Source organism: Hemiscyllium ocellatum, chromosome 5 (genome assembly GCF_020745735.1).
Source record: "Hemiscyllium ocellatum isolate sHemOce1 chromosome 5, sHemOce1.pat.X.cur, whole genome shotgun sequence".
NCBI lineage: Eukaryota > Metazoa > Chordata > Chondrichthyes > Orectolobiformes > Hemiscylliidae > Hemiscyllium > Hemiscyllium ocellatum.
The window spans coordinates 88075209-88102279 of record NC_083405.1 but is presented as its reverse complement, the minus strand read 5'-3'; the positions used below and the strand labels follow the sequence as shown (position 1 = coordinate 88102279).

Here is a 27071-nt window from a genome sequence, read left to right as displayed (position 1 = left end):
ATTTTGAAGTTTAGCATTTTTTTAACCCATCTGGAATATAAATACAATTTGTTTCCAAATTGATTAACTTGGAAATTAAAAACATTTACTGGATTATGACACTTAAGAGCAAGGCAATGAAGACTTTTCCACCAGACCCTACATACCAACATCTTTTGTGGCACTTAATTTGGCCACAGAGTGTTAACATTCCACATAATAATTTGAGATGGAAACGTGCTTGCAATGTGTTCTGCATATAATGTTTACATTAGTAGCTTTGTGTGATGTGTCAGTTGAAATATTTCCACAAGTAAACATCAATTTCTTGATTAAAAAAGGCATTTTTGGTTCTTAGAAACTGTTAATTTGATTGCTCTTATTATGTAGACCCTTGCTAAATATTAATACAAAGATTTGAATAAATTTCAGTCTGTGCTTTATTCGGGAGGTATAATTCACTGTTTTCTTTCTAATAATTTTATCTTGTAGTATGGCAGCTTTATTGACAATCTCAGAATTTATGTTCGTGGCGGGAGTGGTGGAATGGGACTTCTTCGACTTGGGGGTGAAGGTGGTAAAGGTGGTGACGTCTGGGTTGTAGCGCAAGATGGAATGTCCTTAAAAAAGATCAAGGATAAATATCCAAGTAAACGTTTTGTGGCTGGTGTTGGTGCTAACAGCAGGTATGATGTTAACTTGTGAAAAGATCTCATAACTGGAGTATTTAGCAATAAGCTTAAGGTTAAAAGTTCAAACTCTGCCCTACTAATCACAGTATACCACTTCAAATGGGCTTGATTCTTCCCTTTGTATGTGATTTGGGCATATTTGTGGACTGTGATATGAACTAGTGCTTACTGGAAAAGTGATTTAAAATGTTGAAAATGTTATTTCAAATAGCTGTCAATGACTGGCAGCTCTTGCCTAACAACTGTATTTCTATTAAATGTTTTCTTTTGTAATATTAATGAAATAAATTGTACATCAACACAATTTTGACTGCTTCATTCTACATTACTGCGGTTCTTTTTAGATTATGAATATAATTCCTGATTACAATCCTTCAAGATCTCTGCTTTGTCCTAGCTGACATCAAGCTTGTTGCATGATGATATTGTCATACAGCAAGTGTAAAAGCTTCCATCATGTTCCTGATTTGTCTTGTAGATGATATGATGGGGAGTTATAAGATGAGTTACTTCTCATAGAATTCCCTGCCTTTGCCTCACTGTTGTAATTTATGCAGCTGGTCCAGTTCAGCTTCTGGTCAGTGTTGACCCCAGGATTTTGGTCATGTGGAATTTGGAAATGACAAATTCCGTTGAACGTCCGGGAAAAATAATAGTTATTACCTGATAACTGTGTAGTGAGAATGTTACACAGTATTAGTTGGCCTAAACTTAAGTGGTCCAGATTTTGCTGCATGGATGTGCAGTCATTAGCAAATATTACCATTTCTGACCTTATAGCATGGGGAAGCTCACGAATGAAGCAGCTTAAATGGTTGATCTGAGAAATTACTGCAGCAGTGTTCTACAGCGAGATGATTGATATTCAGCAACCTAAACCATCTTCCTTTGTGCAAGGTTGTATCAAACCAGTGGAGAGATTTTCTTCTAACTCTCATTGACTTCAAGTTGCTTGGGCTTCCAGATGCCATTCCAGATCAAAAATTATCTTGATGTCAAGGAAAATCAATCTCACTTGACTTGTTGAATTCAACTCTTATGTCTATGTTTTGGATCAAGTGTGATGAGGCCAGGAGCTAAATATTCCAGCGGAACCCAAACAGAAATTCTGTGAGTAGGTTAGTAATGAGCAGCTGCTGCTTGACAGTATTATTGATAACAGCTTCCAGCACCGTGGTGATCTTCCAGAATAGAGTGATGGGCCACGAAATGGAGTAATTTGATTATGTTTTCTTTTTTTTTTGTGGATAGGTTTCTGTCCTTTTTTGCTTTGTCATGTCAATACCAATGTTGTAGCTTGCCTAGGAGTACGGCTGTTTAACACAAATACTTAGAATTGCAGCTGGGAGATTGTTGGAGCATAACCTTTACTGTATATAGTACAACACCTAAGATTTTTTTTTGCAGTGGCTAAAATAGCTTGCTTGCTTGCAGTTATTTCTTGATTAAAATCTGAAAATGTGTCCCTCAGAGGTGTAATGCTGGCCTGCAGTGAACCTTAAAAGTAAATTATAAATTTGAAGACAGGAGGAAAAGTGTTAGCTTCTGGAAATAGTCTTTTAAACAGATCTATGCATGGTGAACTATAATATTTAGATGTCAGTACAGATAAAGTAGTCTAAGTAGCTGTATTTGATTTATTATTTCACCTCTTGTCTGCTTGAAATTAAGTTTCAGTTATTGTTATGGAGTAGATATAATGATGCCATGAATGGCTGGGAGAGTTCAGCTCAATTTAAGTTACTTTCATAGAAATTCCACTATAAATTTGTAATTTGCTTTCATTGAAATAAATCATTTCTACTTCATTTATGTGATTGAGGTAATACTCTACAGTGATATGAGTACAATGTATTTTTGCAGTTTATGTTGAACAAGAACTGGAACCTGAATCTTAATTTAAGTAAGATATCCATTAAATTTGAGAAGTTGACATCTTTAAGGGCACAATGATTGAAAAAAATTGCATATTTTGTTTTAAGCTTTGGAACTTGATAATTGTTTCAATTGTAATAATGTCCGAAATGGTAAAGGAAAATAGAGTTGGATGTACAGAAAGAATTTTCTTAAAAGACAAGTATAAATATGATGAAATTAAAGTGAGGGAAATCCTATCTGGAATGCAATGGCTGAAAAGGCAGTCTTGACAAGTACTAATATGCCTTAAAAACTGTGTTCCCTCCGATGATCATTTAGTTTAGAATATTGAACACAGACAGTAAACGTAGAAAAAAGGAGCAGGAGAGGGCTATTCAGCCCTTTGAGTCTGTTCTGCCATTCGGTATGATTATCTAACTTAGTTCCTGCTTTCTCCCCATCCCCCTTGACCCTTTTAGCCCTGAGAACAACACCTAACTCTTGAAAACTTGCAGTGCTTTGGTCCCATCTGCTTTCTGCAGTAGGGAATTCCACAGGCTCACAGCTCTTTGGGTGAATAAATTGCACCTTATTTCAATCCCAAGTAGCCTGCTCCATATCCTTAAATTGTGACTCTTGATTCTGAGTTCCCTGATCATCAGGAACATCCTTCTTGCATTTACCCTGTCTAGCCCAGTTAGAATTTTATATGCTTTGAGGTATCCATCCTCTGTTCTATTCATTATCTAAATCGTTATTTTATAATGTGAGTTGCTGGGGTCCAAGCACTGATTCCTATGTCCCACTAGTCATTGCCTGTCAATTGGAAAAAGATCCATTTATTCCTACCCCCTGTCAACCAGTTCTGTATCCTATGTTCTGTATACTACCCTTATCCCATGCACTCTAATTTTACATGCTGATCTCTTATGTAGGACCTTTTCAAAAAAACCTTCCAACGAAACCACATCACTGCTTTCACCTTATCCATTCAATGCGTTACATCCTTAACAGGGTCCGGTAGATTTGTCAAGCATGAATTCCTTTTTGTAAATATATGCTGACTCTGCCAAATCTTATTACTATTTTCCAAGTGCTCTGTTATTAAATCTTTTATAATGGAGTCTACAATCTTCTCCACTACCAATATCTGGTTAACTGGTTTATAATTCCCTGTTTTCTCTCCTTTACTAAATGGTGGAGTTACTTTCGCTACCCTCCAATCCATAGGAATTGTTCCAGAGTCCATAGAATCTTGAAAGATGTCCACCATCAAATCCATTTTTTTTCTAGGGCTACCTCCTTAACTACTCTGGGATATTGAGTTCTGGGGATTTATTGGCCTTTGTGTCACCAATTTCTCCAACACCATTTCTGTACTAATACTGACCTCAGTTCCTCCCTCTCTCCAGAACCTGTGTTCTCCAACATTTTGAGATGTTGTTTTTGTCCTCTTTTGTGAAGACCGAATCATGCTATATATTTAATTGGTCTGCTATCTCTTTGTTCACCGATGTAATTCCTCTGTGTCTGACTGTAAAGGATGATTTTCTTCTCTCAATCAATCTCATTGTTCTCCTTTGCTGAAATTTAAAGCTCGCAATTCTTGGTTGCTGCTTTCTTTGGCCACTTTGTATGCCCCTTCCTGGGATCTAGTGCTGCACTTAATTTCCCTTTATAGACATGTTCAGGTCACCTTTCCTATTTTATTTTTGTTCTAGACAGAAATAACCAGTTATTGTAGTTCCTCCATACAGTTTTTAAATGTTTGCCATTACCTAAGTGCCATCATCCCTTTAAGTAACGTTTCCTAATTTATCAAAAGCCAGCTTGCACCTCATACCATCTTAGTTTTCTCTATTTAGATTCAGGACCTTTATCTCAGAATCAACCACGACACTCAATCCTAATGAAGAATTGCTAGATTGTCAATAATTCCTTTCTGATTATGCAATACCCTGGCTAGGATGGCCTTTTTTGTTGGTTCTTCAACGTATTGATTCAGAAAACCATACCACGCAAACTCCATGAATTCCTCCTTTTTGAATAGTAAAATAGCACGTGCTCTAATTTTGCTTTTGTTCTTTACAATTTCTAGTATTCGATCGCTTAAGGGAGTAAAGGGAAATGATTGTGAAATTCATGCTCCAGTTGGAATTTCAATCACTAATGATGATGGGCAGGTAATAGGTGAGGACTGTTTTTAAAATTGATCAGGCTTGATACCAGCTTTTAAGTACAAATAGTTCTTTTGCTTTGTTAAAATATTCATTGTGTGCTATTTTCTCTGCATTCTGCTAATACAAAACATTAGTGTTAGTGTACTTTCAGTATATATGTGGTATAAATTGTAGTCTTCTATCTAATCATAATGAAATCTATTTGTGAATTCCAATGCATGAAGAAACACAACACTTATGGAACTTTTCCTGAATATAATGAATTTAGGAAAATTAACACCAATACAGACACAACCTAATTTTCCAACTCTTTAAAGACTCTAGGATAAAGTCCATCAAGACCACGAGATCTAACAACCTGCAGCTCCATAATTTACTCAGTACTGCTCCTCTAATGAGTAAAATTTCACCAGTTTCACTTTTCCTTTAACTTCTTGATTTGCAGTTATACTGGATTGTATTTTATACCCTCTATGGTGAATATAGAGCAAAATATTTATTTATTACATCTGCCATTTCTTTATTATTTACTATTAGAACAAAGGAAATTTACAGCCCAGGAACAGGCCCTTCGGCCCTCCAAGCCTGTGCCGATCCAAATCCACTGTCTGAATCTGTTGTCCAATGACTAAGGAGCTGTATCCCACTGCCTCCCCACCTACTCATGCATCTGTTCAGATGTAGATTAAATGAATCTACTGTGCCTGCTTCTAAGCCTCTGTTGGCATCACGTTCCATGTACCTACCACCCTCTGTGTAAAGTACTTCTCGCATGTATCCCCCTTAAATTTTTCTCCCCTCGCCTTGAATGCGTGACCTCTCATTTTTGAATTCCTCACCATGGGAAAAAATCTTATCCATACTGTCTACACCCTTCGTGATTTTGTAGACCTCAGTCAGGTTCCCCCTTTTTTCCAATCAAAACAATCCTAACCTACTCAACCTCTTTTCATAGCTAGCACCTTCCATCCCAGGCAATATCCTCGTAAACCTTCTCTGCACCCTCTTAAAAGCGTCTTTGTCTTTTTGATAAGGTGGTGACTAGAACTGTACACAGAGTTCTAAATGCGGCCGAACCAAAGTCTTGTACAATTTTAACATGACCTGCGAGCTCTTGTACTCAATATTCCATCCGATGTAGGCAAGCATATCATATGCCTTCTTGACCACTCTATCCACCTGTGTAGCCACCTTCAGAGTACAATGGACCTGAACTCCCAGATCTCTGTTCATCACCTTTTCCTAAGGCCTTTCCATTTACAGTACAGTTTGCTCTAGAATTAGACCTTCCAAAATGCATCACCTCAGATTTGCCCGGATTGAACTCCACCTGCCACTTCTCCGTCCAACTTTCCAGTCCAGCTATATTCTCCTGTAATCTTTGACAGTCTCCTATGCTTTCTGCTACTCCACCAATCTTCGTGTCATCTGCAAAATTACTGATCAGACCACCAATGCCCTCGTCCAGATCATTTATGTATATTATGAACAACAGTGACCCCAGTACTAATCCCTGTGGAACGCCATTGGTCACCTTTCTCCATTTCGAGAAACTCCCTTCAACTACTACTCTGTCTCCTGTTGCTCAACCAGTTCTTTATCCACCTAGCTAACACACACTGCACACTATGGGACTTCACTTTCTCCATTTGTCTGCAATGGGGAATCGTTTCCTTATTTCCCCTCTCCCCACCTTGTCTCAGTCCCAACCCTCGAACTCACCACCACCTTCCTCACCTGCAATCTCCTTCCTGACCTCTCTGCCCCCACCCCCACTCCAGCCTATCACCTTCACCTTAACCTCCTTCCACCTATCGCATTTCCAACACCTCTCCTCCCTACCTTCTAGCTTAGCCTGCTTGGCACACTCTCCTCATTCCTGAAGAAGGGCTCATGCCCGAAACGTCGATTCTCCTGCTCCTTGGATGCTGCCTGACCTGCTGCGCTTTTCCAGCAACACATTTTCAACCTTATCAAACACCTTATTAAAGTCCATTTATATGATATCTACAGCCTTTCATTCAGCTATCAACTTGGTCACTTTCTCAAAGAACTCTATTAAGTTGGTAAGGCATGATCTCCCAGCACAAAACCATGTTGCCTATCACTGAAAAGCAAATTCTCTTCCAAATATAAGTAGATCCTATTCCTCAGTACCTTCTCCAGCAACTTTCCCACCACTGACGTCGGGCTCACTGGTCTGTATCCTTATTATCCTCCTTGAACAGGAGGGCAACATTAGCAACTCTCAAGTCCTCTGGCACTTCACCTGTGTTTAAGGATGCTACAAAGATATGTGTCAGGGCCCCAGCTATTTCCTCTCTTGCCTCCCTTAGCAACCTGGGATAGATCCCATCCGATCCTATGGATTTGTCCACCTTAATATCCTTTAGCCAACCCAACGCATCCTCCCTCCTTATGTCAACATGATCCAGAGTAAACTAACGTCTATCTCTAATCTCAACATTCATCACGCCCCTCTCCTCAGTGAACATTTATGCAAAGTGATCATTAAGAGTCTCACCCATTTTTTCACGTTCGACACACAACCTTCCTTCCTTATCCTTTAGTGGACCAACCCTTTCTCGAGTTACCCTCTTGCTTCTTATATATGAATAATTCTGCTCACTAAAGTTATTTCATGACCCCGTTTAGCCAGCTTGATTCATCGTTTAAGATTGGTCCTACTCTCCCGATATTCCTCCAAGGCCCGTTCTGTTCTTAGCTGCCTGGACCTTATATACGCTTCCCTTTTCCTCTTGGCTAGTCGCACAATTTCTCCTGTCATCTATGGTTCAAGAATCTTGCCTTTCCTATCCCTTGTTTTCAAAGGGACATGCCTATCCTGCACTATCTTCAACCTATCTTTGAAAGCCTGCACATATCAAATGTGGACATCCCTTCAAATAGCTGCCCCCAATCCATATTTCCTAGCACCTGTCGAATTTTGATATAATTGGCCTTGGCCCAGTTTAGTACTCTTTCCTTAGGACCACTCTCACCTTTGTCTACGAGTATTCTAAAACTTACAAAATTGTAGTCACTATTCCCAAAAAAAAATCCCCCACTGCAGCTTCTAACACCTGGCCTGGCTCATTCCCCAACGTCAGGTCCATTATGGTCCCTTCCCTAGTTGGACTATTGGCATACTGCTCTGGAAAACTTGCCTGGATGCTTCTCTCAAATTCTGCCCCATCCAGATTTCTGACACTTAAGTGTATCCCAGTGGATGTTGGAAAAATTAAAATCTCCAATCCCCACCACCCTGTTTTCTCGACATCTTTCCATAATCCATTTACCGATTTGTTCGTCTACCTCACGCTCACTGTTGGGAGGCCTGTAGTACAGCCCCAACAATGTAACTGCACCCTTCTCATTTCTTAGCTCTACACATAATGCTTCACTACTCAAGCCTCCATAGTGTCCTCCTTTAGCACAGTCGTGATATCGTCCCTGACCAGCAATGCGACTCCTTCCCTCCCTATCCTGTCTGAAGCATCTATTTCCTGGAACATTTAGTTGCCAATCATGGCCTTCCTTCAACCATGTCTCTGATTGCAATAAAGTCGTATTCCCAGGCACCAATCCAAGCCCTAAGTTCATCTGCCTTACCCACTTGCATTAAAGCATATGTACTTCAGACCACCAATTCCTTTGCGTTCATCTGCTGTCTGCCTACTCTTCCCCTTGGTAATGCCAGCTTCATGATCCTGTTCCTTCAAGTCTCTAGATGCCACCTCACTGTCTACTCGTCTTCTTTTCTGGTTCCCAGCCCCCTGCCACATTAATTTAAACCCTCCCCAACAGCAGTAGCAAAAACTTCCCCAAGGATATTAGTTCAAGTCTGGTTCCAGTGTAGGCTATCCAATTTGTAATAGTCTCACCTTCTCCAGAACCGGTCCCAATGTCCCACTAATCTGAATTCCTGCCTCCTACGCCATCTTTCAAGCCACATGTTCATCCTGCCTATTCTTTCTTTTCTACCCTGGCTAGCACGTGGCACTGATAGCACTGAGATCACTACCTTTTGAGGTCCTCCTCTTTAATTTCTCTCCTAGCTCCCTGAATTCTGCTTTCAGGACCTCATCTCGTTTTTTACTTATCATTGGTGCCTATATGCTCCATGACAACTGGCTGTTCACCCTCCCCTTTCAGAATGCTTTGCAGCCAATTGGTGACATCCCTTACCCGAGCACCTAGCAGGCAACGTACCATCCGGGAGTCTCATTTTCGGCCACAGAACCACCTATCCAATCCCCTTACAATAGAATCCCCTATGACTACGGCCCTGCGAGTCTTTTTGCCACCCTTCTGAACAGCAGAGCCTGCCATAATGATTCTGGCAACTGCTGCTCTCCCCTGAAGAGCCATATCCACCAACCGTATCCAAACGCGGGGGACACCTGCACTGCTTTCCTATTTTTCTTTGTCTTTTGGTCACCTATTCACTGTTTCCCTCAGCAATTCTAATCTGCGGTGTGACCAATTCACATCCACCTTTTTAAAAAAAACACTTATCCTTCCCATTGCTTCTCTCTGCCCTCTCTCTTTGCTGCTCTGTTAAAAGCTAGAGGAGCTATTCTAATAGAAGAGTATATGAACTCACCATTCTCACCCACTTGGGGACCAATACTCACTTCACTTACATTTTTCTTTGTTAAATACTTATTAAAAACTCTATTTTTATGTTCCTAGGTAGCATCCTCTGCAGTCTAATTTATTAGTCCTGATTAACCTTTAGTCCCACTGCTGTTCTTTATATTCTGACCAATTGTCTGACCTGCCACTCATCTTGTCTCAGTTATTCGTTTTCTTTCTGTAAGCCTGATGTTTGCTTTGACTTATTTAGTTATTCACAAATGGTAGTCCTCCCCCTGATAATTTTTCTTTATTGTAAGAGTATACTTACTGAGAGTATTCTGAAATAACTCTTTGAACATGTATCACAACTTCTTTTTCTGTTTGCATAATACCAGAGTTCATTTCAGCTAGCTCAACTTCCATACTTAAAAATTTGCCTTTGTTTAAATTTTAAATATTGGTTATAAGCCTCATCATCTCCCTTTTCAAATTAAATGTAAAATCAGTCACATCACTGCTACCTAGAAGTATCTTTATTCTAAAGTCGGTAGTGAATGCTACCACATTACACAATAGCAAGTCTAGTCTTCCTGTCCTCTCCAAAGCAGTTCATGAATGTTTCATCCAAGCTACTATTATTGATCGTTTATTTCCCCTGAGTTATGTATAGATTAAAATCACCTTTAATTATTGCTGTCCCTTTATCACAAGCACCTAATATTTCATGTTACATGCTATTTGGAGCCTGCAGATCACTTGAACTAGAGACTTTTTTCCCCCCTACTATTTACCATCTCCACCAAAACCAATTCTACATCCTGATCTGAACCAAGGTCATTTCTAACTATTGTAGCAAATGAACTTTGATTAGGACAGTTAACCCTCTGTCTTTACTTAGTTTCTTATTCTTTTTGAACGTTATATACTGACAATATTCAGGTCCGAAGCCATATCTCTGTAATGCCTACCAGATTGCATTTATTCACTTCAGTCTGCATGATAAATTAATTTACTTCGTTTTTGAATGCTATGCATGTTCAGATACAGAGACTTTACTTTTGTTTCTTTTGTTACCTTTGTAGTATCCTGTCTTGATTGCTGGTATAGTTTTTTGTTTTTCTCTCTCACTTTACAACCATTTATTTTCCATATTAATATGTTGCTCTCCTGCCTTGACTCTGACTTCATATATGTTGCATTCTTCAAGGTGAGAGGTGAAAAGTACTTTATACAGAGGGTGGTGGTCATCTGGAACGTATTGCCAGCAGCGATGGTAGAAGCAGGCACGGTTGATTCATTTAAGAGGCGTCTGGACAGATGCATGAGTAGGTGGGGTGCAGAGGGATACAGATACTTAGGAATTGGGCAACAGGTTTAGATAGTAGATTTGGATTGGCTAAGGCTTGTAGGGCTGAAGGGCCTGTTTGTGGGCTGTAAAGTTTCTTTGTTCTTTTTGCTCAAGCTTGATTACTCATTCACCCTTTTTTTTTATAAAGTTTAAATACCTCTCTACTTTCTAATTATGTGGCTCATGGGAACATCTGTCCCAAAGGATTCAGGTATAGATAGTTCTAGCGGTACAGATTTCACTTTGCCCAATACTGATGCCAGTGACCACAAATGGGAACTCCCTCTCCAACACCAGTCCTTGAGCCTCTCATCCACTTTTTTGATTTTGTTCATTCAGTACCAATTTGCACATGGATCATGTATTAAATTGAAAGCACTTTTGAGGTTCTACTTTTAATTTAGCACCTTACCTCTCATTAAGTCAGCAGAACTTCTTTCCCAGTTCTACCTCTGTTGGTACTGACTGAACCATTACCACTGAATCTTCCCCATCTCTTTCAACCCTGGGCAGATATCCCAAACTATGTCACGGAGCAGATAACACAACTGTTTGACCTCATGCTTTTTGCAGCAGAGGACACAGTTGTTCCTCCTCACTTTATAGTTCCTGACACCCACTACTTATTCCTTCTTCTTATCCCACTTCTCTAGCTCCCTGTATCATGGTGCTATGTCCAATTCCACCCTGCACTCCTTCACTCTCATGCATACAAGCTGAGAAAATGCCAAACATGTTAGAGGTTTTTGTACTCCTGCCCTCTGAGTACTCTCACCTGCTTCACTGACCAAATCAGCAACACCTATCCTGGAGGTATAACTGTTTACTGGAATAAAGTGACCAGGGACTCTTTCCCCCCCACCCCTCCCCCAACTCCCTGAATGATGAGCCAAGTGTCTGAAGCTTGACTTGACTGAGCTGTAGCTGCAAGGATTACTGTAGATATGTTTGTCTAAGGACATGCTGGCACACAGAGATTTCCACACTCTGCATTTGCTGTACATCACCTGCCCTGCCATTTCTAAAAAATGTTAATTCATTCATTGTTGCTAATTAAATAATGTATTAATACAGTCTACATCTCCCACAATAAATTTTAGCAGTGTCATGTATGAATAATGGGAACTTGGACAATTGTACTTAAGTACACATGAACCTCGATTATCCGAATGACATGGGTGGGGAGTACTGTTTGATTAATCGAATGCTGGATAACATAGTTTAGCCAAGCATCGGGACCTTGCAATCTTGTTCAGTTAATCCGAAATTTGTAAAATTGAATGCTGGATAATAGAGGTTCCTCTGTATTGACATCTTCAGAAGATTGTTAGAAAATTGAATTTAAAAAAAAAGAAATTGAAGTGTTTGTGATTTTTTGCTATTTGTTGTGCAGATGTTTGAAGCCATTTTTATTTTCTAGGTGAATTAAACAAAAAGGGAGATCGAGTTATTGTAGCCCACGGCGGTCGTGGTGGTTCGTTTGTGACTAACTTTTTGCCTTCTAAAGGCCAAAGCAGAATTATACGGATGGATTTGAAGCTTGTAGCTGATGTAGGATTGGTTGGGTAAGTTTGGATTTCATATGTCTTCATTGTTCCCTTCTCAGTTACTGATTTATTCTATTTGCAAGTAATGGATGTATAGAATTTGTTGAATGATATGTTTGCTCATTTTAATTTTGATGTTGATTCTGAACTTTGTGTGTGATACTTGTTTTTTAACAAGTTTGGGCGTTTCGCAACATGAACAGGCATGCTATAAGGTGAGCTACTTCCAGATGTAATGAAAATAATATTTTCCTACTTTTTGGTGATTGAAAACAGAAATTGTTTCCTCTTGTATAAAATTCTGAAAGGATTTCAGATGGTCAATGCTGAGAGTTTGTCTTTTCTATCTGGAGTTTTGAACTTCAGGGGGTCATAATCATAAAGGGAAGATCATTTTTTTTTATTATAGATATTTTTATTGAAATTTAACATTTTTGCAAATTTACAAAAATAAACAAAACTCTCAAATACAAACATTGATGTACAATTAAATCATATATACCATAGTCATAATTTAACAAAGAAAAGGAAAAGAAAGAAAACAAGAAGAAAAAGACAAAAAAACAAGAACCGAAGAAAGAAAGAAAGAAAAAAAAACTCAACTTTCTACTAATCTAACCTATAACTAACCAGAGTGTATACCTAAGTCTCTTACATGCTCGGAATGTATAAACATCAAATATGATAAAACCCGTATTCGTGCGGGATTCCTCTCCCAAGGGGCCCCGGAGCAGCCAGATCTGAAATCTTCACTAAATAAAAGCCCTTGTTAGGATGGCCGAAATATCTGCATTTATATAATTCAAAAAGGGCTGCCATATTTTATAAAATAATTCAGTCTTTCGGTGCACCATATTTGTGAGGAAGTCAAGGGGGATATATTCCATAATTAATCTGTGCCAATTTGAAAGTCCAGGGGGGCCCTCAGCCACCCAGTTCACCAAAATATTTTTCCTTGCACAGAAAGAGAGAATAGAAAATAGTCTCTTCCCGTGCGTATCCAGAAATGAGAGGTTCGAAAAGCCCAAAAGGAGAGATACAGGGTCCACCCTAATTTCCGTTCCAAAAATTTCTGTCAGGGTATTTGCCACTTTAGTCCAGTATCTGCGGATTTTCTGACAAGTCCACAGACAATGTGCAAGAGTACCCACCTCTATTTTGCATTTGGGACACATTGGAGATGCTCCTGCCTTAAATTTTGCCAGTCGAGCCGGAGCTATATGGGCCCTATGAAGTATCTTTAGTTGGATAGCCTGAGTTCTATTACCGATAGTAATTCTTCTAGCATTTTCCCAAATGTCATTCCACATATCCTCAGAGATTTCTAGCCCCAAGTCCTGCTCCCATGTTTTAAGCAGGTCATCCATGTCTCCTGAAACTCCACCATGTAGCAAATGGTATATAGTACTAGTGGAGGATACCCCCGCTGGTCGTAGGACATTACGTTCTCTGTCTGATTTATAAAGACTCTATCTATTAATGTAGTCGTCTTCTGTATATAATCTTGAACTTGGAAGTATCGAAAGAGATCCCCATTAGGTATTCCAAATTTCAGACGCAGCTGCTCAAAGGACATCAGGATCCCATCTTTAAATAGGTCCCCTAAGCATGAGATGCCCTTGGATCTCCAGAGTTTAAAGGTGGCATCTGTAATCCCCGGTTGGAATCACCATGCGCCAATAGTAGGCGCATGGGGGGATGTTTTATGTGAGTTACCCTCATTTTGCCGCATTATATTCCAGGCCTTAATTGTGTTTAATATTATGGGATTTTTACAGTGGTCTGTAATGATTTTCCTCTTATCTGAAAATAAAAGGTTAGTAAGTGGATATTTTACTTGGGAGGCTTCGATATCCAACCAGATTGATTGTGGATCAGATGAAACTCAATCAGCTATGTAACTTAGTAGGGAGCTTAACTGATATTTCCTAAAGTCTGGGAAGTCCAGTCCTCCCCTTGCCTGTGGAAGCTGTAGCTTCTTCAGCTTAATAAGGGGCCGTCTATGGTTCCAAATAAAGGAGCCCAACCAGCCATATAATTTACGTAGGGCTAGCCTTGGCAGCATCAGCGGGAGCATTCTCATAGGATATAAGAGACTGGGCAGAACATTCATTTTAATTAATGCTATTCTACCTAGCCAGGAAATCGGAAGGTCTCTCCATCGCTGGAGGTCCTGCCTTATGCTTTCCATTAATTGTACAAAATTAGCCCTATACAGCTGACCAAATACTGGCGTGATAAAAATACCTAAATATAAGAAGCTCTCCAGGGACCAACGGAAGGGAAAAAGGGATCCGTCCATTAGGTGGGGTATCATAGCCAGACCACCCATTGGCATGGCTTCCGATTTTGAAAAATTAATTTTATAGCCTGAGAATGCACTAAATGTATTAATAACTTGAATTAGACGAGGCACTGACGTTAAAGGATTACTGAGGAATAAGAGAACGTCATCTGCATAGAGGGTAATTTTGTGTTTACCTGTACCAATCCTCGGGGCCGTTATATTAGGATCAGTCCGGATGGCTTCTGCTAATGGTTCGATTATCAGCGTAAACAACAATGGTGAGAGAGGACATCCTTGACGGCAGCCCCTACCCACACTGAAGCCATCCGATCTTAACCCATTAGTAATAACAGCTGCTTTGGGGTCATTATACAATGTTGAAACCCATTTGGTAAACACCTGTCCAACGCCAAACCTTTCCAATGTGTAAAATAAATATGACCATTCAACCCTATCGAATGCCTTTTCCGCATCCAATGAAATTACTACTCCTGGTATCTTTCCCTGATGACAGGCTTGGATCATATTCAAGACCCTTCTGATATTATTGGATGATCTGCGGCCCTTAATAAATCCCGTCTGGTCCTCGTTTACAATATATGGCAGTACCCTTTCTGGTCTTAGTGCTAACATTTTTGAGAGAATTTTAAAGTCTACATTTAGTAAGGATATTGGTCTGTAAGATGCACAGTCTTCTGGGTCTTTTCCTTTTTTGAGGATAAGAGAAATATTTGCTTCTTTCAGCGAGGGCGGGAGACAGACCTGACTATACACAAAATTATACATATCCATAAGTGGGTCAGCCAATATTCCTGTAAATTCTTTATAGAATTCAGCTTGAAAACCATCCGGGCCTGGTGCTTTTCCGCTCTGAAGTTGCCTAATTGCCTCAAGTATTTCTTGGACTGTTAAAGGGGTATTTAGGGCCGACACCTGTTCCGGAGTCAGGCCCGGGAAGGTCAAATTTTTAAAAAATGACTGCATCCTCTTAATCCTATCTTCACAATCCTGCGATCTATATAGTTCAGAATAAAATTCTTTAAAGGTCGCATTGATCTTTTTATGATCATGAGTCAGGGTACCTGTACTTTCCTTGATGGTCGGGATAGTTTGAGGGGCTTTCTTTTTCTTTGCAAGAAATGCTAGGTATCTACCCGGTTTGTCGCCATATTCATATAGTCTTTGTTTCGCAAATAATATTTCCCTTTTAGCCGTTTGAGTAAGCGCGGTGTTTAAAGCTGTCCTAAGAGCTGTAATCCTCTGCAATTTTGTGATAGAAGGTCTATCAGCGTATGCTGTTTCGGCTGCTTTTAGGCGAGCTTCGAGCAGACGCTGTTGTTCTCCCTTCATTTTCCTCTGGGTCGCTGAATAGGAGATGATCAAACCTCGTGCATAAGCTTTGATGGTCTCCCACATCATTGACGGATTGCTAGCCGTACCTGTATTAATTTCTAAAAAAGTTTTAAGTTCTTGGGAGAAGTACTTTAAAAATTTGCTATCTTTTAACAGGAAGGGGTCCATTCGCCAATGCCGAGCAGATATCCCATTGTTCTTTACCTTGGTTTCCATGTAGACAGCGGCATGGTCAGAGATTGCTATAGTACCTATTTTACAGGTTGATATAGAATTTAGAAAAATCGACGGGGCAAAAAACATATCAATTCTTGTGTGACATTTATGTGGATTAGAGTAGAAAGAAAAATCTCTACCCTGTGGATGGAGACATCTCCATACATCTACCAATCCTAATTCTTTATTCAGGTCCACCAGTTGTCTAGATCTGGGAGATACTCCAGCGGTACTCTTGGGAATCCTGTCTATTTCCGGATCCATAATACAATTAAAGTCTCCCCCTATAATTGTATGACGGGTACCAAAGGCCATCAGTTTTGAAAAAGCTTCCGTTATGAATTTAAAGGGGTGTGCCGGGGGGCAGTACACATTTAAGATCCCATATTCCTCTCCATTTATGAGGGCTTTAATCAAAATATATCGTCCAGTTTCGTCTTTTATCTGATTTAGAATTTTAAAAGGGAAATTCTTCCGGACAAGGATAATGACTCCCCTGCTTTTTGAATTAAAAGAGGAAAAAAAGGCCTGATCAAATCCGCCCTGTCGTAATTTTAAGTGTTCTTTATCCAACAGGTGTGTCTCCTGTAGGAGAGCTATATCAACTCTCTCCTTCTTAAGATTTGATAATATTTTCTTCCTTTTAACTGGCGAATTGCTCCCCCTGACATTCCAGGTGCACCAGTTAATCGACTGATCAGCCATAATCATCTGGACAGATCCGAGACCCCTCGGGAGGGGAAACCCTACCTAGAACATCCCGAGCATGGAGCACACAAGATTTACAAAAGTAAAGACTCTCTGATACACTCAAAACAATATAACAAAATACTCTTTCTAAGTAAAAAAGATATAAAACATTCCGAATTGGAGATTTTCTCCCTTGTTCCCAGGGAGCGTCACTTCCTCTCCCACAGTCCATCTTACCCTCTTCCAACCAGTGCCCCACCCTTGACCCAGGTGTTCCTCAATAAAAATGAGGAGAATTCAAATATAATATAAAGCTAGAGTTAACAGTGAACACCCCACCCCCACCCACACCCACATCTAAATATATTTGGGAATATTAATACCATATATAAATATATAACTATAAGATTACAATCTCAACACGTAATACTTAAATATAATACCACAAAATAACAGGGGAAAGAAAAACAACCCCGCTCCTAAAAACAGAAGTAAAATAGAATAAGGTAACCACCTCCCCCCACCAACATTAACCAAACGCCCCAACATATATATATACATACACACATAGGGGGAAAGATAGGAAAAGATGAAGGGATGTAAACCAAAATAATGGGAAAGGCAGACCAACGTCCACAATCTCTTACAGTTTATTTAAGAGAGTCCAAGAATTCCTTAGCCTTCTCCGGTGATCCGAAGTTATATATGGATCCTTCGTGGCTAAGGCGTAGCGTCGCTGGATATCGTAAGGTGTACTGGATATTTAAGTCCCTTAAACGCTTCTTCGCCTCATCGAATGCCTTCCTCTTTCGGACCAAAGCTGGGGAGAAGTCCTGGAACAGCATGATCCTGGATCCTTTGTGGGTCATAGCTTGGGGATCTTTTCCCAGATTTCTTGAGGCTTCCAGGAGCATCTGCCTCTCCCTATAGCTCTGCAGCTGGAACAGGACCGGGCGTGGGCGCTGGGTTGAACCGGGTCCACGTACTGTGACCCGGTAGGCCCATTCTACCCTTACCTGGCCTGATCCAGCCTGCAGATTTAAAAGTTGTGGCAGCCAATGCTCTAAGAATGCTGTCAGCTGGCCTCCCTCTTCCTGCTCGGGAAGGCCCAGCAACCGAATATTTTTTCGACGAGCTCGATTTTCGAGACCGTCTATGTGGTTTTCTAGGTTCTGGACTCGATTCTCGAGAAAACGGACGTGGTCGGCTGCCGATTTTATCGCAGTCTCCGAGGCTGCGGCCTTCGACTCCGCCTCTCCGACTCGGCGCTCCAGTTCCTGAATGTCTCTGCCGTGCTTCTGCAGCTCAGCGGAGAGTGCCTCCCTGCTCTGCCGAGACTCATCAATAAAAGCATCAATCTTCGCCTCCCACCTGGCAAACATCTCCTCAAAGCTCATCTTCAATGTTAACTCTCCTGAAGTTGCTGTAGACATCTTTGCTGTAGCTGAAGAGGGAGAGGGTGGGGGAGGGGTGCCTGCTTTCTTAGAGCTGCCTGTTCCCTTCCCTTTACTCATTTTTCAACTAGTATTAGACTATTTAAATATATTAATAGGTAACTATTTAAGGTTAACAACTATTATAAATGGTTTAGTGAGTGTGGTGGGGGTGGGTGATCCACTTTGCCCAAGTTTTGGGTAGAGCACTGTGGACTCAGTCTTGCTGGGTCGCCGCCATCTTGGATCCCCCTCTCGGGAAGATAATTTTGAATTGAGATGAGGTGACGTTTCTTCACTTAGTGAATCTTTTAAACGATCTGTCCCAAGGGGCTGTGGATATTCATTCCGTAAGTATATTCAAGATTGAGACTGATAGATTTTTGAGCTTTCGGGGAATTAAGGGATACGGAGAAAGTGGAGTTGAGCTAGAAGATTTGTCATGATCTCAATTGGAATAGGCCTCTTTCTAGTTCCTGTCTTTTTAACAAGTGATTTTTTTTAAAAAACAGAGCTATTTAATTGTGGATAATTTGATGGCTTTTTCCTTACTTGTAAATGGACATACGAGCAGAGATTGAGTAAGTTGTGCCTATACTCACTGGCGTTTGAAGAATGAGAGGTTGACCTTATTGAAACATATAAGATTCCTAAGAGACTTGATACGGTAGATTTGGAAATGGGGCTTCCTCTTGTGAGAAAGACTGGGACCAGAGGGCTATGTTGCTCTGAAAAATACATAGCTTAGTATGTTGATATAGATTTTCTATCTGTTTCAGTCAGTCAACTATGTGTAAGCCATCTATGTGATGTTCAACGATATTAGTAAGCACAGAAGCCAGGCTATATGTGTGCAGTCTATGATGATGTCGCAAATAAATATCAAGACATCTGTCTCAACAAAAGTCTGACTGTTTGGTATTGGGTCTGTGAACTAACATAGAAGACTATTGTCTCGTCCCACTACTTACAACAAATGTTTACTTTAACCAGGTTTGAGAAATGGCCAATTATATAGATTTCGGGCCATCTGGTTCAATATTAAAAACAAGTCAGCCAGGTTTCTTTAGTCAACAAAAAATTACTAATTGGTTACGAAAAACAAACTTCTTTGCATCTTTGTTTGAAGATTATTAACCAGCAATTTAGATTATGCAGTACCCTTAAAAATAAAACTGAATCACACACAAACCTAAGGAGAAGCAAAAAGATGAAAACTCTGCAGCGTTAAGTTTAAAGTGCAGTGGCCAATAATAGTTGAATTCATGAAAAAAATTATGGATTGTCCCACTTTGTTGTTTTGAGAGCAAAATTATTCTGCACCCACAAACTGCCTTCACATGTGAGATTTCCTGGAACACTGTAATTGACTGAATTCCCTTTGTTTCAGACAGTGAGATTCCAAGAAAATTGACTTCAAAAACTCTCCCTAAGTGATAAGCATGACTTTTGATGGTTTTCAGCTGACGCACACTTTGTTGAGAGGACTTGCAAAGAAAGACCGAGAGAGCAGTTGCTTCTTATGCAGGTCTCTCTCTGAGTTCAAAAATACAGTCATCTTTTTCCAGTCACAAACTGGACAATGTAACTTCTCTTAGATTCTCTAGGCTGTGTAACTCACATCTAAACTTCCTGCTCCTTAAAAGTGCAACTTTGCTGTTGTATCTAGTGCCATCTCCTCAGCGAATTGTCCTTTGAAACATGGTTCCAGGTATATATTTTAAATATTAGTATTTAGCTCATCTTTTCTCAACATTATTTTGTTTTGTGAATTCATGCGATGTTGACGCACTGGCTGGGCCAACACTTGTAGTCCATCTTCAGTTGTGAAGATGGTAGTGAGCTGTCTTCTTCAACTGCTGCAGTCCATTTGGTGTTGGTATATTCATACTTCTGTTAGGGATGTAGTAACAAATAAGTTAGAGTAATGTGTAGCAACTTAACTCGGTGCTTCCCATTTTTTTCCCCCATATTGACCCCATTTTGACCCCATTGTCATAACTCTTGAGCAAGAACTTTTGAGAATGAGTGCTTGTTAAAGTGGGAGCCCAGCTGTTGTAACCTATTAGCACCCAGCTATTAGTGTCTTGGATCTCGCACCCCCAAAAGTTTGGGAAGTCTTAACCTAACTTTACTTTGAAGGTTTTATTATAACTGTTTAGCATTGACTTCGAAGTAAAGACTGAAAATAAATCTATATAGCATCTCTCTCAGCATCAGGACCAAAAGATGTACCAAAGTGAATTATAGACATTTTAAATGAAGTCTTTTGATGATAGTAATAAATGGGAGGATCAGTTCGTGCACATCAAGGTCCCAGAAAAGCAGTGTGATGTGATAACATAATTGTTTTTTGAGCAATGTTGGAATAGCATTGGATTACAGTGGATGTGATGACCTAGTGGTATTATCACTAGACTATTAATCCAGACACCTGGGTAATATGCTGAGGACCCAGGTTTGAATCCCGCGATGGCCAATGGTATAATTTGAATTCGGTTTTTAAAAAGGTCTGGAATTAAGAATCTAATGATGACTATGAATCCATTGTCAATTGATGGGAAGAAAAACCTTTAGGGAAGGAAACTGCAATCCTTACCTGGTTTGGCTGACAGATGACTCCAGAAGGACAGCAATGTGGTTGACTCTTAAACTGCCCTCTGGGCAATTAGGGATGGGCATCCTCTCCAGTATTGCCCTCATTCTGTGAATGAATTTAAAAAAAGAATAATAATGTTAGGTAAATGTTTACCAAGCCACCTTGGGAGGGTAGTTGAGGCAGGTAGCCTCTCAACCTTTTTAAAAGTACCCAGATGAACACTTGAAATGTCACAACTTTCAAGGTTGTGGGCCTAATGTGGAAAAGTGAGATCAGCATAAGTAGTGGTGTATCTAATTACAGTATAGACAAAACAGGCTGAAGGAGTTCTGCTGTGCTATATGATATAAGGGGATATTGATTTAGTTTGTTATTGCTGAATGTAGCATTCTCTCAGTGCTATGCTGAAGTGATTTTATAGATTGTGCTCTCAAGTGTTTTGAGTCCCATTCTAGCCTATAATATGCTGCATCAAAGGCAAGAGTATCACTGACCAAGGACACTCACATGATTACTGAGTACTTTTTATTTGGGGAAAAGATATTTGTTGTTTATTCAAGAAGGCTTTTTAAATTAACCAAAATTCCAGCATGTGGACGCTGGAAGATAAAATCTGAAATGTGTGTTATATGTGTGTCTGTCATTTCTAATTTGCATATAAATAAAACCAGGAACTGCAAGAGATTTGAAACAAAAACAGTAATCATTGGAGAAACTCAGCAGATCTGGCAGCATCTGTAGGAAGAAAGTAGAGTTAATGAGTCCAGTAACTTTTCAGAGCTGGTTTTAATCTGTTGAGTTTCTTCAGCAATTTCTGGTTTTGTTCCTAATTTACACTTCTGATTAAAAATGTTACTGAAGCTGTTTTGGAATAGTTCCAGGACATTTGTAGTTATCCGTAATCAGCGTGTTTGGATGTGTTTTAACACATCCAGTTCAAGTGGAATTTAAACTATATTGTCTGTCCTAACAATAGGGACAATAAAACTGTGCCGCAAGACCTTCTGGGGAGTTTGTATGTTCAAGCACTGAATCCAAAGTGGATCAATTAAGGAAAGCCAACACTGATTTGTGTTGGGGTTGTTCTCCTTTGAGAAGAGACGTTTCAGAGAAAATTTGACAGTTTTGTAATGGCATGTGGGATCTAACAAAGTTGACAGAGAAGCTATTTGTGAAAGGGTTGTGAACCGGAGGACAGTGTAAGTTGAATGATAGTCACTCCTAACATTGGAAACTTAAGCATAGAAGAATGTTTCATTCAGCTTATTGAATCTGCACCACCATCCAACTCGATGATGTATAATCATCTACTTCAGTGCCACTTGCCTGTAATATCGCCCGATGTCTTGATATCATTGATCTCTGCTCTTAATCCTTGCTCGTATATGTTCCCCACTCATATGTGCTGTAATTTTATTTTCTAATGTGTGGAACTTTATCAAATGTCTTCTGAAAAGCCAAATGCACTATATCTACTGGTTTTCCTTTATAAAGTATTATCCGCAAAAAGGTTCCAACATGATTAACAAGCACAATTTCCCTTTAATAAATCTATATTGCTCAATTTTATTATTCCTTTCTAACTGTCGAGCTATCATATCCTTTGTAATAGATTCTAACATTGCTTACTACTGACATCAAGCTAACATGTCTGTATTTCTCCATTCTTCTTTAAATGGTGGGTTACATTTACAACTTTCCAGTTCACAGGAACCCTTCTAGATACTATGGTGTTTTTAAAAGTAACCACCTGATTTGATTTGATGTATAGTAGTCACATGTACCTAAGTACAGTGAAAAGCTTTGTTTGCAAGCAGTACAGGCAGATCATAGCAAGCAAAGACAGATGGATCATTGGTGCTTAGACAGAGTGAGGCGTAGAGGTTACCCTGCATAGAAGGTGCATGAAGCAAGATCAACATTAACAAGATCAACATTATTTGAAGTTAGAGAGTTCATTCATCAGTCTAATAATGGCAGGGAAGAAGCTGTTCTTCTACCTGTTGGTATGCGTATGTTCAAGCTACTGTATCTTCTGCCTGATGAACGAGGTTGTAATAGAGCCTAACTGGGGGAAGGGACTTTGATGTTGGTAGTCTTTCCTTGGCAACAAGAAGTATAAATGGAGTCTGTGGATAGGAGGTTGGCTTCCATGATAGTCTGGGGTGTGCACACAACCTTCTATAGTTTCTTATGGTCCTGGGCAGAGCAGTTCTGGTACCAGTATGTTTTCTATGGTGCATCTGTAAAAGTTGGTGAGAGTCCTTGTGGATATGACGAATTTCCTGAGCCACCTGAGGAAGAAGAGACATTGTTGTGCCTTCTTGACCATTGCATCTATGTGAGAAGTCCAGTACCAGTTGTTAGTTATTGTTGCTTCTAGCAATGCATACATTTACTCTTTTTATCCTTTTCCTTCAGCATTTTGGGATGAGGCGCATCTGGTCCTGCAAATTGTACAGGAGAACTTTGTGGAACTGTCCATTTGCATTCCTGGCAAGGAGGGTCTGTGCTGGATTTGGCATTAGGAAATGAGGCAGGACAGGTGGAGAATGTCAGAGTGTGGGAGCATTTGTGAAATGGTGATCATTATATAATGTTCGATATTCAGTTGGAAAAAGCTAAAAATCAATTCATGATTAAAATCCCAGACTGGAGAATGACAGATTTTAGGAGTTTAAAAGTTCAACTGGAGCAGTTTATTGGAAACTCATTTTGGATGAAAACCTGGGAGAATTTCAAAAGGAAGATGAGTCGGGTGAAAACTAGGAAATTATCCATGAGAAACAAATACAGGGTAACTAAGGCTAGATGACTAAGGATATTTGTGATAAAGTAAGGAGATATATGATGCATACCAGAATAATAATAGCACTAGAAATCAGGAAGAGTATCTCAAATTCAGTAGAGAGGCTAAGGCTGGAATAAGGAAGACTAGGAGGAAGCATGAGGAAAGGCTGTGATAAAACAAATAGTAAAGCATTCTTTAAACATATTAATAGTAGAAAATTAGCGAAGGATAGAATGAGGCCCATAACGAATAAATAGGTTAAGCTACTCACTGAAGTAAAGAGTGTGACAGAATTACTAAATGAGTAATTTGCTTCTCTGTTTACCAAATTAGAAAATGGTGATAATGGCATGGTATTGAACAACTAGGCAATATAGTGACAAATAAAGTGCTAAAGAGGTTGGCAGCACCTCAGGTAGAGAGGTCGTCAGGCTCAGATGGGATGCATCCTAAATTGCTGAGAGAATGAAAGGTGCAAATTGCCGTGCCGATGACAGAATTTATCCAGCTCTCTCTGAACACAAGATTATCCTGAGGGAATGGAGGATTGGCAAATGTGATACTGTTGTTTAAGAAAGCAGAACAGGATACCCCAGGAAACTACAGACCTGTCAGCTTAATTTCAATAGTGAGAAAAATATTGGAGTCCATAATAAGAGAAAAAAAATTTAATACTAGATAGTCAACATGGCTTTGTAAGAGCAGGTTATGCCTGACAAATTTATTTGAGTTCTTTGGTGAGGTGACACAGGCAGCGAGTGAGGATAGTGCTGTGGGTGTTGTGTATTTGGACTTTCAGAAAGCATTTTATATGGTGCCATATAGTTAGAAAATTAGAAATGTTTAGGATCGAGGGTCCTTGATAGCATTGATTCTAAGTTGACTAAAAAATAAGAAAGGGGTGGGGGGGGGGGGGGGGGGGAGGAATAGGTTCTCAAATTGGCAATGAGTTGAAAGTGGTATTTTCTTGTAATGTTAAAAGATTAAATGAGAATATCTCTCTGGACATTACTGTTAATTAAAGGGTTAAACTGCAATGTTTTTGGGTGGGTACAACAATCATGAAAGAATGCGGATGACTATCCATTGTAATCCAGACTTCATTTAGATGGTCATTTGTTACTACTCCCCTGCTATTATTAAGTTAAACTACCATTCAGTCTCTTCTATCCAGAAGTACTTTCTGGCCATCTATTGAAGCTGGGTATGCAGCACCTGCATTGTCTTGAGGAAGTACTAAGTCAGGAAATTGTCTGCATAAAGATTCCCAGGATTAGCTATTAGCATTTGCATTATCTCTTGAGTATGATCTCATCCTGCGATTGTACCTGGGGTAACTTGTAACTGTGAGTGACTGGGGATTGTCTTGAGTGGCATGTGACTGTGGGGGAGTTGCCAGAGCATCAGAGGCATGACCAACTGACCATGATAAAGGGGATGTATTTTCTTTGTTCTGGGCCTCACTTTGAGTCAACCTTACATGCCTATGAAGGGGGTGGGGGAGGGGGGTGCGGTGCAAGGGGGGTCACCGAGCTTGCACAGGCTTTAATAAACTTTATCTATTTGCAGAAGTTGATGTTTGCAATTTGTGTGCGAAACCTCGGGAAAAGAACCTAACATCCCATGTTATGGACCAGGCCAGACTCCCTCAAAATGTTTCAAGAAAATAGTCCAGACCCTAACTTTGCCAACTGTTTTAAATAGGTATAACATGGATGTTCCAGGTGGCATGCACCTGGTCAAATCACTTTGTTTTAAACAAAGAGTTTATTTACAAGATGACCGAATGAAACCCAAACAAGAGAACAGAATACAGAATAACTCAACCTATCTGAAAACTGAACAGATTATATCACATTAATGATGCTGTTCCGAATACATGCAACAATCCCCAGAAATGGGGACAAAAGGTAAAATCAAACACAAGGTCTTATAGGAGAGAAGTCCGAGAGAGACAGGAGGCTGAGCCTGGACCAGCTTCTTTGGGTCCAGCAGCTTTTTCAACTGCCTGATTGCTTTGAGTGAATAGCCAGCCTGCCAAAACCAAAGCAAACCGGAGAATAGCTGGGCTACAAGAACTGGTCATTCGTCTTCCATTGTACAAGTGTTTTTTTTAAACTTTAAATGCCTTCTGCCTGAGGCAGTATCTTAGCTATAGTCAAATTGGCCCTAAAACCTTTCAACCCCAGACATTTTGGAACCTGTGCTTTTATGACCTCCTGAAAAGAAGAACCAAGGCTAACATAACCTTGCAGCATCATTATACCCATTTTAAGAGCTTGTAGGGGTGTATTTTGTCCTTTCTTTTTACAAGAGAAGTTTTAAGACCGAGATGGAGAGCTGTCTATTTGAAGCCGATAAAGAAAACAACTTGAGGCCTTGGGTTTTCAAAAAAAAATTGGAACAGTAGAAGCAGCATGAAGTGGAGTCAGGTTCCTTTGGAACCTAGTTTTAGTTTAGTTTTCAACAGTTATTGGAGTTTTGAAGCTGTCATACATCTCTCTCTCTAAAAGCAAAATGTTTGAGTTCTCTCTGTGTGCCGGAATTTTCTTTGGTGCTCTTTTCTCTTGGTCTGGAGAAACATTTCTCATGAGACAATCTATTTTACTGAATTTGTCTTTGCCAATGGTGTGTTTACTGTATTGGAACAGTTGCTGTTTAATTGTTAAATAATCTATTATTCAGTTTTCTAGTAGAGTTAAAGTTATGCCAATTCTCCTTTTCTTCTTGTTGTATTTTAATTGGGTGTAAGTATAAAGTGTGTTTTGCTTTAAGCCGAGTAGTGTGACCAATCGCGTTATATCTGGAACACAATACCTTGTACTTGCCATTTAAATAAGATAAAAATTAGAGTTTAGGCTATCACCTTTTTTTTGAAGGGCATTTGGTGAGTTGTGACCCTTGCTTTTTCTTATTGATATAAATGATTTAGAATTGGGTGTTGAGGGCAAAATCTCTAAATTTGCAAATGATGTTAAGGTAGGGTGAATAGTGAATTATGAGGATGACGCTAATTGACTTTAGAGGGGTATTGACAAGTTGGCCAAATGGACAGACATTTGGCAGATGAAATTCTATGCAGAGATATGAGGGAATGCATTTTGGTAGGAGAAACACTGAGAGACAATACAGACTTAATGGCCCAATTTTGAGGGGAATACAGGAACGGACCTTAGGGTTCATATGCATAATTTTTTGAAGATGGTCAGGTAAGTTGAAATAGTTGTTAAAAAGGCTTACAGGTCCTTGGATTTAGAAATAAAGCCATAGAGTACAAAAGCAAGGAAATAATGCTATACTTTTGCAAATTATTAGTCAGACCACATTTGGAGGATTGTGTTCAATTCTGAACACCTTATTTAAGGACAAATGGTAAAGCCCTAGAGATTTAGGAGATTTGGCAAAGGAAATTTACTAGAATAATATCAAGAATCAGAGATTTTAAATACGAAGAAAGATTACAGAAATTGGGCTTATTTTCCTTGAGTAGAGAAGACTAAGAGATTATCTTATTGAGG

General features: G+C 39.6%; 1 protein-coding gene across 3 annotated transcripts in view; it reads left to right on the top strand.

Annotated features, from left to right (window-relative positions):
• The window catches only part of gtpbp10 (GTP-binding protein 10 (putative)), a 60081-nt gene that overhangs the window by 8574 nt on the left and 24436 nt on the right, over nt 1-27071 (top strand). For 2 of the 3 annotated variants that reach the window (XM_060825553.1, XM_060825554.1), the window contains exons 2-4: nt 472-665; nt 4627-4718; nt 12058-12202. In XM_060825553.1, the coding sequence (XP_060681536.1) occupies nt 472-665; nt 4627-4718; nt 12058-12202 (431 nt within the window). The remainder of the gene's footprint in view (nt 1-471; nt 666-4626; nt 4719-12057; nt 12203-27071) is intronic. The other variant, XM_060825555.1, reaches the window with a different exon arrangement.